This window comes from Mastigoproctus giganteus, chromosome 13 (assembly GCF_048544385.1).
Source record: "Mastigoproctus giganteus isolate SK-2022 chromosome 13, ASM4854438v1, whole genome shotgun sequence".
Lineage (NCBI taxonomy): Eukaryota > Metazoa > Arthropoda > Arachnida > Uropygi > Thelyphonidae > Mastigoproctus > Mastigoproctus giganteus.
The window spans coordinates 149,755,105-149,773,952 of record NC_143587.1 but is presented as its reverse complement, the minus strand read 5'-3'; the positions used below and the strand labels follow the sequence as shown (position 1 = coordinate 149,773,952).

At 38.4% G+C, this 18,848-nt stretch overlaps 1 protein-coding gene across 2 annotated transcripts in view; it reads left to right on the top strand.

Moving 5' to 3' along the window:
- dom (domino helicase) overlaps positions 1 to 18,848 on the top strand; it is an 896,769-nt gene that overhangs the window by 862,848 nt on the left and 15,073 nt on the right. For both annotated transcript variants that reach the window (XM_090388005.1, XM_090388004.1), the window contains one exon: positions 778 to 1,128. In XM_090388005.1, the coding sequence (XP_090244131.1) occupies positions 778 to 1,128 (351 nt within the window). The remainder of the gene's footprint in view (positions 1 to 777; positions 1,129 to 18,848) is intronic.

Genomic DNA, 18,848 nt, shown 5'->3' with positions numbered 1-18,848 from the left:
TCAACCTCCAACTCAAGCATGATACTAAGTACTATAGGTTCTAATACCTCTCATGTTTGGGGTTTTCATTAAAAAAACTGCCTACTTTTGTAAATTTCCCTAACGTAAACTATCACTGTGAAGTTATTACATGTAGTTAGGTTAGATTAGGGAATTTACTTATTGTATCACATGGGTTAAGATCAATTTTTATTTCTGTATTGTAGTTAATAAAAAAAGGTACTGCATTTACTGAGTTGTGCAATGATCCATAAAAAATCCAGTATTGTTGGTCATGAAACTGTTGTAACTGTCCAATCATTTGTTCCATACATATTATTGTTAATGATGAATTGCATTAGATTAGAAATGGTTGCAAATGAGCAGCCAGCAATTGAAGCACTAGCACAGAATTAAATTGCTAAAGTGAGTGAATTCTGAGCCTTAAGTTTAAAAAAAAAGAAAAGAAAAGTTGCTGTTTGACATACAATTTGATTAACAGTAGTTTTCACTTATTTTCAAGAGCAACCAATGAAAGACATGCATCCTGGAATTTGAATTATATCATAACATGGGTTTGACTGGCATCAGCAAATATTCTGCTTTGCATTCTCAACAAAGTTCTCTTAGTGGGATTTAGAGTGCACAATTACTTTTTAATAGTGAGTGAAAATGAGTTTTTCTAAATTGTATTGTATTTATCTAATATTCAATCAGGTATTATTAATGCAAAGTGTAACTTTTTTTTTTCTTTAATAATATTTATATATATATATTTTTTTTTTTTTCAAAATATAGGTATCAGCAGCTGCTGCGGCTGCTGCCCATGGAACAGGAACAGCAGCAGTAACACCTGCAGTTGCACAGACACAGTTATTGTCTCATGCCGTCCTGCAAGCTGCTACAACAACAACTGCAGCTGCAAAACCAATAGCCACTGTAACTTTAACACAGACCTCTTCCTCTCCATCCCATACCCCTACCACTGTAGGAGTAGTATCAGCTTCTGGTCTTCCTCCTTCAAACTCTCCATCCTTATCAGCTACTGTTCAGACCAGAGTAATTCCTGTTTCTCAGTCAGCAGTATCCCCTCCTGCAACAGTTACTTCTTTATCACAACCTCCACCTTCAATAAAACAGACTATACAGGTATATAAGTAAAGCACCTTCATAACTTACACTTATATGATTAGTTTATATAATTTTAATCCATCAAAATATATCACTCCTAACACTGTAATTACATTTCCACAAGTTATGAATACTGATTTATTTTTTATTTGAATTTCACTGAATTATATTTTTAAAACAGATTACTTTAAAACAAGATATATACATGGTCATTCAAAGGAAAACTGCAGAACTGCATAAAATGGATATTATGCAAAAACTGATAATAAGCTTGTATCAGATTATTGATCAAAGCCTGTTGTCAACACTGAGTGCCAATATGGCACCCTCTCTTAGCATTATTTGGAAACAGTCAATTTTCGAGATGGCAGCACTCATGTGTCAAGGTAGAGATGCAATCTGTAATCAGATTTTTGAATGCAGGAGGAATAAAACTTGGCAAAGCTTGTGTGAGTCAACAGAAAACCTACAAATGGGCAAATAAGTTTAAGCACACTATTAAAAGTGTTGAGGAGTCATCCAGAGAAAGCACATTTTGTCATGACACCAAAAGCATATTAGCAATGGAATAACTCCTATGAGGAAACCTTATGAGTTCTTCCTACTGCATGACATGGCAATACTGAAAAAATTGCTGTCATGCAAGATTAGTATTGGTTCCATACATATTATTGTTAATGATGAATTGCAATTTCAAAAATTGTGTGCTCGATGGATTACCTGGTGTTTAACACCAAAACTGAAGGAACAATGACTTAATGTGTTCCATGTTTATTTCACAGTATGAGCAAGGAGGCATCTTCTTAGATCACTGAGTGACCAGAGATGAGTCCTAGGTGCACTATTACAACAGAAAGCAAATGGGCAAGTTCGGAGTGGCACCACATGGGCTCACCTTCACAAAATCAAATCTGTACCCAAGCATCAAATGGTGAAGTATTCTGGGACCATAATGGAGTGATTCTGGAAATTGTCTGGGGAGAGTGAGAGTGAGGAGAACGGGATGAGTGACAAATACTGTGATTTGCTTCTGAACATTTAAAGCCACCAATTTGAAAGAAACATCATGATTTGGTGTCCTCACACCACACCCACCCATTCTACAGAGAATCAGATGCAGCAGATGAAGTTTGAGATATTAACCCATTTTCCATATTCACTAGACAGCTCCATGTGATTGTTACCTTTTTTTTTTTTGACCACTAAAATATGCACAAAGAGGACATCATATAAAGAGGTCAAGACAGCCATGTATAAATGGTTTCTACACCAACTACTACTCTCAATGAATGCATGCATTAATACATTGATGATGGAAGCATATGGGAACTACATTGAAGAATGGCCATACATAGTTCCTTGTTGTTTTGTGAATTACAACTTTTATTTAATATTTGTAGTTTTCATTGAATGAAATTACTTTATAGATATAGATTGAAATTTGTTTGTTTTTGGTTTTTAGGAGCATTAGCAACTAAGACCATATTGCTCCGGGGATATGCGGTGGTCATTCCCTGACCTTTCCACATCCTCCGTATTTGGTGGGCACGGGCTCGAACCCCGGTCTAATCAAGAAGCGTGTGCTACGCACTGCTGCCCCTGCCCACCTGGCTATGGAGGCGCCAAATTTGTTTGAATTGATATAAAACTGTTTTCTGTACTAGCATTTTAGAGAGACAATGAGAGAAAATAATACTCTTGATCTGAGTATCAGCACTACCCCTTTATTATTAAATATCTTCAGGTGAAGAAACAGCTATTAGCTCACACACAAAGAAACCACTAATACATAGTGGTTTCTTTGCGTATACTCAAAGATTCTTTGATGTGGATTTATTTAAAGGTACAATTGCTATGAAGGATAAAGAGAAAGGATTTTGCTTTCACAAAATCATTCCATGATCTTTGACAATCTTTAAATTCTTTTCAGAAAAGGGCTAACTGATGTTAACAGTTGCAAATGGAAGTGTTCAGGGAAGTAATCATAAAAGCTACTAAGCTTTTTATACCAACTGTACTGCATTCACTTTAATCATTGCCGAAGTACCACTATATTTTTTAGCAAATAAACAATGACTTCTTTACTTGATAATGTGTATTTGTTTGTCAGGATTGAAATTAGAGTGAACAGAGTATAAAAGGTATTGTTTAATGGACTTGGTTCTTGAGAGTGTTGCAGACATTCTCTTGTATATGCCAAGCTATGCTTGCTACATGGAAATCTAAAACGGTGTTGGAACTGATATTCAGGTGACACTGAAATCAAGTGTACCTAATTTCAGCAAATTACGGTAGGTCTGTGACAGCCAAATCCTCTGCTTGCACCTCCACAATGGTGGGACTTATACTAACCCTGGGTATAACCTCCATGTGCAAGGCCTGAAATATGACACCTAGCACACTGTGGGTAACCACACGGAGGAATGCCGACCCTCTGTCGGCATTCCTCCGTGTGGAGGCAATACTAGGTAGTAGATGACTCTCATCAACCAGTGCAATACCACTACTTTGCTTATTGGGGGTTTGAAGTGGTGGAAACCATCTTTAATTTCCAGAGAAAAGCTCCACTAACTCCCCCCCACCTCTTCCATCATGCAGTGTGATTGATGTCTTTTGAGGTTATGATGGACGTTGTGACGAGATCCAATCTTCCTTGCATTTCGAAGTTACAACTCTAAAACGGTATTTGCAGGTCGGCCGCTAGTTAGTACACCGGACAGAACCTATTGGTAACTGTTTAGGACGCTTCCGGATCAGCTAGTGTATAATCTTGCTACCTCTACTCTGGCAGATTGTAACTGGAGGGAGTCCGAGTAGTGTATGTGGAGGGCATTGTCGAGGCCACGTTATGTCAAGGAGCTGGGTATAGTCTTACCCAGTACACCATATCCAAAAATTTACTTCATATTTTTGTCCCCCACTACCTTTTCTTAGTACTGAATACACCATGAATTGTCAAACTAATAGAGCAAACTTATTTGCAAAAAAATCTAAACCTCCCAAGCGCTTTCTCGTTCATTTCACAAACATACATGGTCTCAGTTCTAATCTGAATGATGTCCATTTCTGCTTACAGTTTGCCAAACCCCATGTACTTTTTCTGGAAGAATCTCAGTTATTGATTGATTCAGCCACTGCTCATCTCATTGTTCAAATTATTCGCTGTATGATTCCTTTTGCTTCAAAGGTAGTACTTATGCATATGTCCATTCTGATATTCCCTGTCAGAGACTTAGTAAATTTGGAATCTCCTCTTTTTGATCTCTGGCTTAAAATCTCTCTACCACATTCTGTCAAATTCATCTGTTGCCTCTATCATTCTCCGAACACCACTAATCATATGGAACTTTGACTTCCTCTCCTTGAAACTTGACTTTCTCCATTCTATCTTTCCTAAAAATGACATAATTTTCCTTGGTAATTTTAAAGTTCACAACTCCAACTGGCTTCCGTTTTCTAGTCACGCGGACCCAGCTGGTCGAGATGCTGAGGATTTTGCAATTACTAAAGACCTCGCATTTGTTTATTTACCTACCAGATAATCCTGACCACATAGCCAACACGCTTGATCTTTTTCTCACAAACAACTCTTCTAAGTACATGGTCAAGGTGAGTAGTCCTCTAGGCACTTCAGATCACAACTTTGTAATGGTCTCTTCTCCAATAGAGCCTTTCTCCTATAGCCATTTCCAACTTCATGTTGTTTGGCATTACAAGAATGCAAAATGGAATGATCTGCGAGATTTCTTTTCTTTGGTCAAGTAATTCTAGGAAGGTTAAGGATTGGGCATACTTGCTTCACACACACATCTATCTATTAAGGAATGACAGCGCTCCTCAATGCACATCATGTCATGTGCAACTGACTATTTGTCATTTATTAGTGGACTGTCCTCACCTTCTCAATATTTGCTCAAGCAGCTTTAAATCATGTTCTAATGCACAGTCATCACTAACGTTATTGCAGATTCTTGAAGATGATCCTAATAAGAAAGAACTGTTTACCTTCCAAAATAACATAGGAATATACCATAAAATATAACAGATATTACAATAAAGTTAGTATTTCCTATTAACTATTAGAAAGATACAGTATGGCCCTAGCCGCCTATGTGTCATTAAATCCCAACACAATAACAACAACTTGGTCGGATTAATGTTTCAAAACTTCTGATTTCAACATTTGTTTGGATCGTGTGAGTGAAATTATTCTTGTAGGGATGGAATCCTTTATTCCACACTCCGCCTTACAATCTTGTCCTTTATCTAAACCTTGGTTTTCCAATAAATGTGCTAAGGTTGTTCAAGAGAAGAATGTTCCATATTGTAATTAGCTTATTTCCAAATCTTAAGTTTCATTTTCTGCCTACACCAAAGCTCGCAGCAATAATAAAGCAGTTATTAATCAGTCCAAACTTGATTTTGAACAGGCTAAGTGTAGAAAACTTGCTACTTGTTCAAATGGTAGCTGAGAATTGTGGTATCTTGCCAAAGCTGTTGGCTGCAACTTTTGCCCATCTCTGTTCCCACCTCTGTTAAAACCAAATGGTACTATTACCAATTCAGCCAAGAATAAAGCTGACCTGCTAGCATCCTATTTTTTTTCCACCTCGTGTATTAATGATCTTGGTAAGCCACCTCCCACCATTCCCAATGCACTCCATTCATTGCCTCCTGTGGTCTTCCATCAAAAGGATGTCAGTATTTTGACGAATCTTGTGCTAAGAAAACTCTAAGTTCTTCACTTGTTCTCAAAACCTGTGCCATTAAATTACTCCTGTGCTGTGTTGCCTTTTTTCACATTCTTATTCCAAAGGTGTTTTTCCTTCTGCTTAGAAATTTGCTGATATCTTGCCAGTTCCTAAAAAAGGTCAAATCCCTCCCATCCAGTTATCATCCCATTGCAATTACTTCTACTCTTTCTAAAGTGATGGAGAAATCAATTAACCGCCAACTCTTAAAACTATCTAGAAATCTTCCATCTGATCAACGTTGGTCGCCAGTATGGATTCTGTTGGCGTTGATCCTCTGGTGATATTCTGGCTTATGTTGCCCATCTGTGGACAAATTCAGTGGAAACGTTTAGTGAAACTCATGCAGTTGCTCTTGATATTTCAAAGGCTTTTGATCGCGTTTGACATAAAGGTCTTCTAAATAAGCTTCCATCTTATGTAATTGTTTTTTTTTTTTTTAATCGGGTATCCAGTTTTCTCCCTGATCACTCACTGTTGATGATGGTAGGTGGCTCTGTCTTCTAATTTCTCCACTAATGCTGGTATTCCCCCCCCCCAAGGTTCATTTCTTTCTCCCATTTTTTTCCTCTTTTGTATTAATGATCTTCTTCCATTGACCGGAAATCCTATCCATAGTTTTGCTGATAATAGCACATCGCATTCCACCTTCCAGTTTGAAAAACCTTACCCTGCTCAAACAGCTTCAACTTCTCGAATATCCACTACCAGTTCCTTAAATGCTGATCCCCAGGTAATTCTCCATTGGGACAAAGATAACTTAGTTGATATCAATCCTTCTAAAACTCAGTCCTGTCTGAGTCATAAAATGTGACAATGTCATAAAAAGGATTTTTCTGTTCCTATGGTTATCTTCGATGACACTCCAATTTCTAGGCAGGATCATATATCTCTATTGGGATTACCCTCACTTCTAATTTCTCTTGGCATAAGCACATTACAAATATTGCTTCCACTGCATCTAAAAAAACTGGGTTTTCTCTTTCACTCTCAGCATTACTTTTCTTCCAAGCAGCTGTTCACTCTGCACAAATCACAGATTCGCCCTACCATGGAATATTGTTCCCACATCTGCAGTGGTGCCCCCCCCTCATAATTTCTCTAAGTCTGCTAGATTCCATTCAAAAGAGGGCAGTTAGGTTAATTAATGACTGATCTCTAACTGGATCTCTCCACTCCCTGTCTAATAGACGTTCTATATCTGCTGCATGCAAATACTTCCATGGGCACTGTTCTTATGAATTGGCTTCTACACTGATGAGCCAAAACATTATGACCAGTGAGTCATTATGCAAATTGAAGCAACTGCAGGTGAACTACGGTGTGGGTCGGGACCCGGTATAAAAAACACCTGATACTGAGCTCCATTAATCAGTGTTAGTCTTGTATTTAAGATGAGAAAAGCAGCGAACTTAGTGAGTTTGACAATGGCCAGATGACTGGGTTAGAGCATATCTGAAACGGCACAGCTGGTGGGGTACTCACAGTCATCCGTGGTTAGTGGTCTGAGGAGGAAAACTCATGAACCGCTGGTGAAGTGTTGGACAACCACGGCTCATCAATGCTCGAGGTGAGCAAAGGCTCACCTCGAAATGGCAACAGAAGGGCGACTTGCCAGTAATCAGAATGCTGGTGATGGGAGTAATGTGTCACAACACACAGTACATCAAACCTTGCTGAAAATGGGCTGCGTAGCCGCAGGCTGCTCTGAGTACCCTTGCTAACCACAGTTCACCGGTGACAGTGCTTACAATGGGCACGCAAGCATTGAAACTGGATCTTGAGTGATTGGAAGAAGGTCATCTGGTTCGATGAATCACGTTTCCTGTTGCACCATGTGGGTAGCCAGGTACGTTGTGTTGTTTACCTGGAGAAGTGATGGCGCCTGGATGCACTGTGGGATGAAAACAAGCTGGTGGCAGCAGTGTCATGCTTTGGACGATGTTCTGCTGGGATACCCTGGGTCCAGTCATCCATGTGCCGGGCACTCTGACAGCTGCCACCTACCTAAACATCATTGCTGACCAGGTACACCCTTTCATGGCAACGGTCTTCCCCCTCTGGCAGTGCCATCTTTCAGCAGGATAATGCACCATGCATTGTTTGATATTGATTGGCGGAACATGAGGAAGACTTCCAGGTATTGCCCTGGCCACCAAATTTCCCAGACATCAATCCCATTGAGCATCTGTGGTTTGTGTTGTAACAGCAACTCCAATCTGTGGTGTCTCAACCACGGACCTTACAGGAGTTAAAAGATCTGCTGGTTACATGTTGGTACCAGATACCACAAGACACATTTAGAAATCTTGTACTGTCCATACCTCACCAGGAATGAGCTGTTTTGGCTGCACGTGGAGGACCAACATCATATTAGGTAGCCTAGAGTGGTCATAATGTTTTGGCTCATCGGTGTATAATTCCCGCTCTTTTTCAAGGCAGTCCGAACATGCACTACAACCAGTCAAAATCCTTTTTCTGTCCAACTTCAAACTCATAGAACCAACTTCTTTTTTCTCATTTATTCATTCGACTTCTATTTTCTGAAACAACCTTTCTTCATACGTATTTCCTGAACAGAAGTTCAAGGAAATACGTATCTATAGAAGTTCAAGTCTAATGTCAACAAATATCTTCCATCATCTTCTCAACCTCCAACCCAAGCACGGTACTAAGTAATGTAGGTTCTGATACCGCTCGTGTTTGAGGTTTTAATAAAAAAAAATAAAAAAATAAAATTTTTTTTTTTTTTTAAATTCCGGGTGGCACCACGTTTCTGTTAGCCCTATTATATCAGCATTAGTTGTCTTAACCAGGAATTAAAATTCAGCTATTTTATTGACAACACTCCTGACATTACTGTAGATGCATTTGAGGCATTGCTTCTCTCAGAACATGCTATCAACATCAGCTGTTGTGGCAACAAACAAGAATTTAACGTGAGTTCAAGCATTACTTTGAACTCACCTTAAATTAACATATCATCAGATAAACACAGATCTAAATTACCCCCCCCCCCCAACTAGCAGTTTCCCTAAACCCGTAGGTTATCCTCAATGATACTGGCAAAAATTCTTGTGCCACCTTTATTAAATTGAATACCACTCAAAAAAATAGATTCCTACTACGTACAAATGCGGGCCACACAGATAAAAAATTCCCCCCCCCCCACAGAGCCTTGCAGATTCCCTAAAGTTTCAAGTTAATCTACACGGCTTTCAGTATATAGTCCCTCCTATCGCTTCTGGGCAGAATCTGACAATCTGTTGGTAACATCATCAATTGTAGCTCCTGGTAAACACACTCTGGTTCTGGACCACCTATCTTTATTACAAAAAATGTTTGATTCACCCAATAAAACTAGATCGCCTTCAACCAGAGTAGTCTACTTGTTGTTTTCTGGGTCTCAAATTGCGAGTGCATCACCTGGCAGGTCAGGAGGTACTTGAGTCCCTGACGAGCACCAATTTATAATTTGATTTCGGTACACTCAGTGGTGAGCTGTAGTGGGCTCGCGAGAGCCCATTGTTATTTTTTTTTTAAATTTGCGAGCCCATTGTTGAGATGATCATTTATTTTACAAATGAAATCCTGGATGAAATTATTGAGTATCTAGAGCCGAAACTATGGTGGGGCAAGCGTGGCCCCATCCCCATCATTTTAATGGCTCAATCGATCGGTTATGTATTTTAAAATTGCTTCATTTATGATTTAATTACAGTTGGACCTCTGTTTAACGAACTTCTTTTTAGCGAATTGTTTTTGAATTTCCCCTTGGTAATTACATTTAAAATAGTTTCCATTGAACGAAGAAAATTTCCATGTAACGAACGGATTAGAAGAAACAATTGTGTATGAATTGTTCTCACCTCTGGCCTATAGACAATTTAGGTAATTAGAAAGCGTGAGTTAAGGGTGAAAGGGATTACCATTTCACAATGTTAATGGTGCCCGTAAAACCTATGCAGTCATATACCGAGAAGTCACGGTAGTCATTATGCTTTCCATAGCCAGTCAGAGGATTAAGAAGATTCTCTACACGGATTATAGCCTCTGGTCAACCTGTGTTGTGTTCCCCCTTTACTCTGGCAAACGAGCATATGTTTTTCGGAGAAGTGAGTGATCCTTGCCTTCCACTAAATTTCTGCTGTCTATGATTACATGGTCACAGTAGCTGAATATCCGTGTGATCGACATTTTGCACTGTATTCAAAGAATTAGTGAGAGTAGCAACGTAGAGGGGGTGGGTGGGATTTGAGGCAACTAAGATATTATATAAACTTTAAGATGAAATGTACGAAAGATTTTGAAACTTTGTCGAGCATTTTTTAGAACATTTAAAAAATGTTCTAAAATATAATGGCATACAGGCAATAATTAAAAAAAAAAAAAAAAAAACTATCACCAATCTCCAAAAACACTAGCGCGAATTAAGGATGATTGCTAAAGAACTTGATGTGGAATGAGCAGCTTGTAGCTTGCGGACTGCAATTGTGGGTTGGAGGAATTATCCCGCTTTGTGCAAATGTTTTGAATCAGAAGTTAAATAATCCAGGATTATTAAATAGACTTTTAAATTTTGAATTTCTTAACCATTTAGCACTAATGATCAACATCCTGCACAGGCTCTCTTACCTTTCAGAAGCTTTACAGTATCACTATGGTAAAAGCAGATAAGTTAATTATTCGAACTATTAATGCTATTGCTAATTTGAAAAATTCTGAAGGAAATTACGAAACTAAAATTGAGAGCATGTTGAGGTGGAAAGAATTTGATGGAATCAAAATCGAAAGTAAAAAAAATTACCTCTGGACAAGTTATTAAATGCATTGTTTTATCCTTAAAGGATAAGTTATTAATGCAACTGGGTGATTTTAAATTAAATAAAGAAAATAACGATACCATTGAAAGAAATTTTAAACATACGCTACCCAAAATCGTGGAAAGTGAAAGAACTTTTATCTCGGTGGCAAGAGGGTGAAAACCGAATAAGAAATTGAAGTTTTTTGATAAAATGTGAAATAAAAATTAATGATTTTAGAGATTTTGTCGAAGACAGTTTATCTTTAAAATCGAGTGAAATTTCATTTTCAATTAAAAAAGCCAGAAATATCTTTGAAACCATTGTGATTGATTAGCAAGCTGAGTGAGCTTTCAGCGTAATGAATAATAATGAGTGAATGAATGAATAAATAATGTTGACAATTAAACATGTTGCAGATTATGATGGCCATACATCTAAATGGAAAACCATTTCTTCAATTTGATCTGGATCGTTACATCAAATCATTCCTCTGTAATCATCACTCAGCTATTGAGCAAAGCAGATCGACAACAAATATTAATAAAGAAGTAAATTGTATGTGGCAATTTTTAGAATAAATTTTTCTTGAATATTTGTGAAAAAATATTGTGAAATGTTTTGTAATAGCTTTTATATTATTTGTGATATGGGAAATATTTCGTGTTATTTTTTATTTGCGATATTAAAATTCTATCATAAAAAAATGTATCCATTATATTTTCCGAGTTGTTAAAAAAACGACGAATAAAAAAGTTGCGCATGTGCCAAGCAGGCGCGGTAGATGGTTTACGTGATGGTTAACATCCTTCGCATTTCTTTTAGGTATATTGATTACGAAATAAAAGAGCTTTTGTAATGTAAATATTTTATTGAACATTCGGAAATTTTCATAATTTCTGGAAGACAAGATACAATGGATTTATAATAACTAAAGTAAGAGATATATACTTGCGATTGCAACATATCTAAATATCTCTGGAAAACCGCGTCAATTGAAGTACCGCTCTTGTAGTTGAAGCGACATACGCAGCTGTTAGGGGCACCTAACAATGGAATGTAATGAAAATGGGAGATGAAAAAAGAAATTGTTGACAAATACTTGTATTCTTGCAGTCATATGACAAATACTTTTATTGTTGCAATCATACTTACTGCAGTAGTAACTTCAAGAAGTATGATTGTGACATCATACTATTAAAAAATTCTAAAAATAACTCCAGACACTATCGTATTGAGGTACCATTGTAAAGGGAGCCATGACGATGAGGTTTTTACGTTTTTTTTTTTTTTTTTAGTAGACCTTATACACATACACTTACGTGCATGGTTAAGGGGGTAACAGGCCCATCTGTCCACCCTCCCCCGAACTGCTCCTGACTAGTCACGAAAAATGCGTCACACGCACTAATTACACTACTAGTAGTGGGAAGCGCCTCTGGTGGAAACCATGGATGACATCACTTCCGTGACCGATCAAAAAGAGAGCCCATTGTTAAAATATTCACAGCTCACCACTGGGTACACTCCTTACATTGGTTGCAAAGAAAAGAATCACCAGATGAGTTAACTCTACCAGACCAGCCTTAGACTACATGCCACAAGCTGTACAAACGATGAAGTTACGTTACCAGAAATTTGAGTCCCGAAGTCTCTGCACTTCGTATTAGCATTTCGCATTAGTAGAGGCATGTGGTGCAAGAAAGCAAGCTTATACAGGGTGTCTCAAAAATATTGGTACAAATGGTTAGGGGAGGTAGGTAACATCTAAAGGGGCATCTGCCCATTATGGAATGTGAATCGCATAGGAACCCATAACCACGGGAAAGTAGTAGCAGAGGCATAAGAAGCAGAAATGACACAAGACGTTAATTAGTGACAAACATTTATTTGACATAATATTAACAATGGAGTACGAGATGGATGCATTTCATGATGTTACAACATATGCTCAAAGGCTCCACCATGAGACACGATGCATGTGTGACACCAACGCAGCATGGATTGGCGAAGACGGTCGAAACCTGGAGTTTCTTTGACAGTAGCAGCAGTGCAGACGAGTCTCGCCACGAGATCCATTTCCGTCTCCACAGGCGATTCATACACGATAGATTTGAGGGCCCCCCCCCACAGATGAAATCAAGGCTCGATAAATCAGGTGAGCGTGGTGGCCAGACAACGGGTCCACCACGGCCAATCCATCAACGCCCAAAACGCCTGTTCAAATGGTCACGAACACACCTTCCATAATGGGCAGATGCCCCGTCATGTTGAAACCGAATGTTGCATCTCACATTTGCTGGAACATCGTCAAGTAACCCTGGTAGAACTTGTTCAAGAAAGATCCAATATTTAGTGGAGTTCATGCGAGATGGTAACAGGTATGGGCCGACTAAGCAGTCACCGACCATACCTGCCCACACATTTATTGCGAAGCGATGTTGTGCCGCATGGGAGCGCACACTATGTGGGCCCTCTGCTAATCCATACACTAGGTGCATGTCTGCCAGCTCACAGTTCGTATATCGACATGCTCTTTGTGCAGCAACTACTGCTTGAATGAGTAAACCAGAAATCTTCCCTCTCGCGAACTGATGAACGGCGCCGTGTACCGACTTACGGTGACGTTTCCGGTTATGGGTTCCTATGCGATTCACATTCCTTTAGATGTTACCTACCTCCCCTAAATGTTTGTACCAATATTTTTGAGACACGCTGTATAACATCAGCCAAAAAAAAAAAAAAAACACCCTTCCCATTTCACTGATCCATTCTTTCCAAATGTTTGTCAGTTCTGCCTTGAATTTATTTAAGCTATCAACTACCACAACAACAGATGGAAATTTGTTACAGTAATCACTGGAACCACCCACTGGCTAAAGGCTAATTTCCGCACATATATTTTACAACTGTCTTTCCTCGGTTTCATTTATGTCCCTTCAGGTTCATAATCTGAGCAAGCGGAAGAGCACGCTGAATTCTCATCAGAATTCAGCATGCACAACCCATTCAAGGTCTTTTATACCTCAATCAGATCACCTTGCAGGTGCCTAGTCTCCAGAGGCTGCAATTTGCAGTACTTAAGCCTTTCTTCTAAGAGCAGTCATTTTTTCCTTCACCAGTCTTGTTGCCCTTCTCTGTACTTGTTCTAATAGCTCTATATCCTTCCTATGAGGAAGGATATAGAGTTCTAAAATGAGGCTTCCAGACCTGTTCACAGTACTCAAGGTGTGGCCTGATCATTGCCTTATACAAAGGAATAATCACCTCCTTATCCCTGCTTGCAAAATTCCTGTATATCATTGACAAGACCCCATGAGCTATTCTCGCAGCCTGTCTCCACTGATCAGCAAACTTCATATCTGACTGCACAATTACCTCCAGGTCTCTTTCATTCTCCACCACCTGAGTGTAACACTACCCAATCGATACATTTCTCTCAGGTTACTGCTACCCATGTGCAGTACTTTGCATTTGTCAATGTTAAACTTCAGTTGCCACTTCTCAGCCCATCCGCCCAACTTTTCCAGATCCTGTTGCAGCAGCATACTGTCATTCCTGTTATTAACAACCCTGGCAACCTTTGTATCATCTGTTGTTGTTATTTGGTTTTTAAGAGCATTAGCAACTAAGGCCATATTGCTCCGGGGATATGCGTTGGTCATTCCCTGACCTTTCTGCATCCTCCGTATTTGGTGGTCACGGGCTCGATCCCCTGTCTAATCAAGAAGCGTGTGCTACGCACTGCTGCTCCTGCCCACCTGGCTACGGAGGCGCCTTTGTATCATCTGCAAACTTCAACACTAAGCTTGATATACCTTCATCAATATCATTGATAAATATACAAAACAACAATGGGCCCAACACCGAACCCTGAGGGACACCGCTGATAACATTAGTCCACGAAGAGCAGTATCCATTGATTACCACTCTGTCTTCTCCCACTCAACCATCCTTTTATCCATTGTAGCAACTTGACTTGCCCTTAATGCCATACTGCTCCAATTTGTTCAGTAGTCTTCCATGTGCAACAGTATCAAAAACTTTTCTGAAAACTTTCCTTGTCACAAAGGAACTGGATGCAAAATTATTTTTTGCATCCAGTTCCTTTGTGACCACGTCATAGTATCCAATCAAATTGGTCAGACAAGGCTTCCCCTTAACAAACCCATGCTGTGTCTGAATTATTACTGCTGGCTTGTCTAGATGATCTGCAATGCTTCTTTAACCAGTGACTCCATTATTTTTCCTGGAATAGAAGTCAAACTAACAGGTCTGTAATTTCCCTGAGTTCAAGAATGCTCTCATAATTATGGCTAAGGGTTTGCTTACTTCCTTTTCCACCTCCTTTAATATAACTGGATAGATCCTATCTATCTTGTAGCAACCATAATTTAAGTAAAATTTTAATTTTGCAGAGATCCTACAGGTTACAAGATAAAACTGTCTATAAAATGCATTGGAAGGGTAATTTATTCTAGTTTTTAGGATATGTAATCATAATATTGTTAAGATTCAACATAGCCTCCATCATTAAGGATACAAAGTATAGTACAATTTTGCAATTCCATAAAAACATTCTTCAGTTGTGTTTCAGTTACAGCATTAATTGCATTTATGATCTGGTACAAGGATTGCTTAAAGAACAAAGTTTTTGAGGAGTTAACCACAAGCTTAATATGCTTCCATAGGAAAAAAAAGTCTAATAGGGACAAATCAGTTTAGTGAGGTAGCTGGACAATTGGCCCACTTCAGCCAATCCATTAATATGGGAAGACTTCGTTTTAAAATTGTTGAACATTTCGAGTGAAGTGAAGCATCGAAGTGCTCCATCTTACTGAAAAACCATATTGGCTTAAATTCTTAATTAACTTAGTTCAGGAATAAAAAAAAATTCTATAGCATTATATAGCTTAACTGTCACCTATGTTTTGCATGCCACAAGAAACTATCAAAAAAGAAAGGACCAATTATGCATGTTTTTCACAGGGCATACCATTGATTTTAGGGGATCCCTTTCATGTTCCCAGACATCTTGTAGTTTCTGTCTCCCAAATATGGCAATTATGGTGAAACATTGCTTCATCACTAAACATTACATTGTTAAGAGATAAGATGCCATTTTCAACGTTTTCATTAAACTTGTGACAGAAAGCTAATCTATCATGGTAGTCCTCTTCCAGCAACATTTGCTGCATTTGAATCTTGTAAGGTTACTTGTGCAATTTCACTGTAAGAATTTTGTGCCCTATTGCTTTAAAAATACAAAGTTCCAGAGATGACCATCTTAGTTGGTTTTTTGGGCATTACTGAAAACTTTCCTGGACCGATGCCATGGTCTCCAGGCCTTCCAGTTTGCAGCACATTGTTAAAGGAACTAGTTCTCTTTAACTTCTTCATCCAGTTTGAAATTGAATTTCTTTGCTATGCTTCCTTTGCATAATTTGTCATAAATTTTCTTCTAACTGCTGATAAGGACTTGAACTCTACAAGCTAGAGTTCAAGTCCTTGTGAATTATTTTCACAAGGAAAATAATTGAACACAGTTCAATTATTTTCATACCTAAAAACTAGAATAAATTACCTTTTCAATACATTTTTTACAGATTTTTTTTATGTCATATAGAACCTAAGTTATTGCAGTATTTTAAAGTGCACATAACCTTTATGGATCCTCTGTATTTTTAATAAAATGTATGATCAGAAAATTCAATTTTGAGAAGGGCTAACTCTTTAAAATCACATTCTGTTACAATTTTAAAATTAATAAATGAAACAAAAACAAAAAAGGTTTATTTTAGGTAGCTTTTTCACCTCCCATGGAACTCTATCTCACCTCTTCATTGGAGGCAAGGCAGAGTTTCATGATTCAGAATCGCTTCTAAGCTATTCTTAATGTGAAGAATTGCATCAATTATTGCTGCTCACCAGCTGTGTTGTCTTCTTGAACCAGTGAAAATATACCTTCCTTGTTCATTTTACTGATCTCTTGGGGCCTTAAACAGCTTGATCAGGTCCTCTCTGAGATGTCATTCTCCAGCTTCCATGCCCTATTTTCTAAGCCTAGGATTTTTTACTTTTTTGAGCAGCTTACTTCCTTTATTCTAGTTTAAAAAATTATAAATGAAATAAAGTTCAAAAAATATGTTTGAAAAGACCTTGTTTAAAGTCACCTTCTATACATTACACATTGAAAATGAACAGGTGAAGGAAATAAAAAATTTGCTATATTTTGAGAGGCCTCATTTCCTCCAGGAAGTAAATCTGGTTAAGAACCTCTGTTCTAAGACATTCTTAATATAGACACACTGCTCACCAACCTTTTACCTGCTTTTTGAATCCTATCTTGAAGCTGAGCAATAATGGCATCCTTCTCTCTAATTGAAAAGGTCCAATAAATCATAAGACATGGAGACACCACGTCCCTCCTAGTTGCCTGCTTTCTATCTGATAGTATCATAACCTCTCTGCCCCCCCCCCCTCCCCAGATATATTTTGGTCTTGAACCTTTTTTTAACCCCACCTCAGCTTATAAGTAAATTGTGAATTAATATGATAATAAATGCATTATATTTTTCTGTCTTGCTATTTTAGGAAGCTTTGCCCTTAAGACAATAAGACAAAAAAAAACAATATAAAAAATATATAATTAATATGATAATAAGTGCCTCTTTGAAGAATTTATTGTCATAAACAGCTTATACAAGTTAAAAATGTCTTGCTAAAATCCAAATAAACTGTGTCAAAATCCTTCCAAATGCCTTTTCTATCTGAATGTCCCTAGATTGCACTGGTAATTATTATTATTATTATAAAAACTTATTCTCCTTTTGGAATTTTTTCTAGGTACTGGTACCAAGTGTATGGGGTGGTTGGTTGTGTCCGGTTACTCTTATTATTGTTATTACTGTTGATTGAGGAACTCTGTTATTATCCTACAGGTGTCCAGGATTGTGCCTTTCTAGAATTCCAATGTAAGTGTTCTCTGGGAGCCTATTGCTGCTTATAGGGGCACTTTGTCACCATGCCATTGGTTGACACAGTGATCGAGATGGTCATTACTTGTTCCATATGCTATGTCACATTTATTTTACTTCCTGCCTTAGGTCTGAGTGCTTCCTGATCATTTCCTCTTATGTTTTCAGGAGAGTTTTGATGTTGGGCACGCTGTCAATGTCAATAAAATAGGCAGCCATTTTCTGTCTGATCAACATCAAGGGTTATGTCTAGTCTGTTGTGCAGGATCATCTTGTCCTTTATTATGGTGAGGTCCTGGTTTAGTTTGTGAATAGGGGCCTCTAGTAGGGCCTAGGATTTGTACTTATGATATGGTACACTTTCTTTGATCAGCTGGTATTTTTGTACTAGCTTCTGATGTGTTATCTTTGTGACCTGGTTGTGAGTGTACTCCATCTAGATGATCACCTTGCATCCTGTACTCCCTCTAGATGATCATCTGGTCTGGTCTGATCTGGTCTGTCTGTGGACTCCTTGTTGTGTGCTATTTGTCTATCTTTCTTATGGCTTGGTAGATTGGTACTGTGTTTTCCTGGAAGTAATTGCAAATGTTCTTAATTGCCTTCTCTTGTTCACTGAGGTCAGTCAATCCCCTCCTTTCTGGGCTAGCTATCATTCTCTTGATAGTCGATTTTGGTGGCTCTTTGTCATCATTATCCTGGTCGATCTCATAATCTCCTTCAGCTTGGTGTTGGTCCATTCTGTGATCTCAAATGAGCACGTTGGTACTGGTACTGCATAAATGTTTATAGCTGTGACTATATTTCTGCCATTCAACATTGATTTTAGAAGACTTCTCAATCCCTGATTGTATTTTCTCAGTCAGGTATTTCTTGATCTCCTTGTTTTCTAATTGTTGCGTTTACATCATCACCGGATATTTGTAGGTATCTCCCTCTGTCATGGCTTCAGTCTCTTCACCAGTCTTTTGTGAGGCGCCTCCGTAGCCAGGTGGGCAGGAATGGCAGTGCGTAGCACACTTCTTGATTAGACCAGGGTTCGAGCCCGTGACCACCAAATACGAAGGATGTGGAAAGGTCAGGGAATGACCACCGCATATCCCTGGAGCAATATGGCCTTAGTTGCTAATGCTCCTAAAAGCCAAATAACAATAACAACAACCAGTCTTTTGTCTAGGCCAAATTGCATTCTGGTGTCAGTGCTGAAC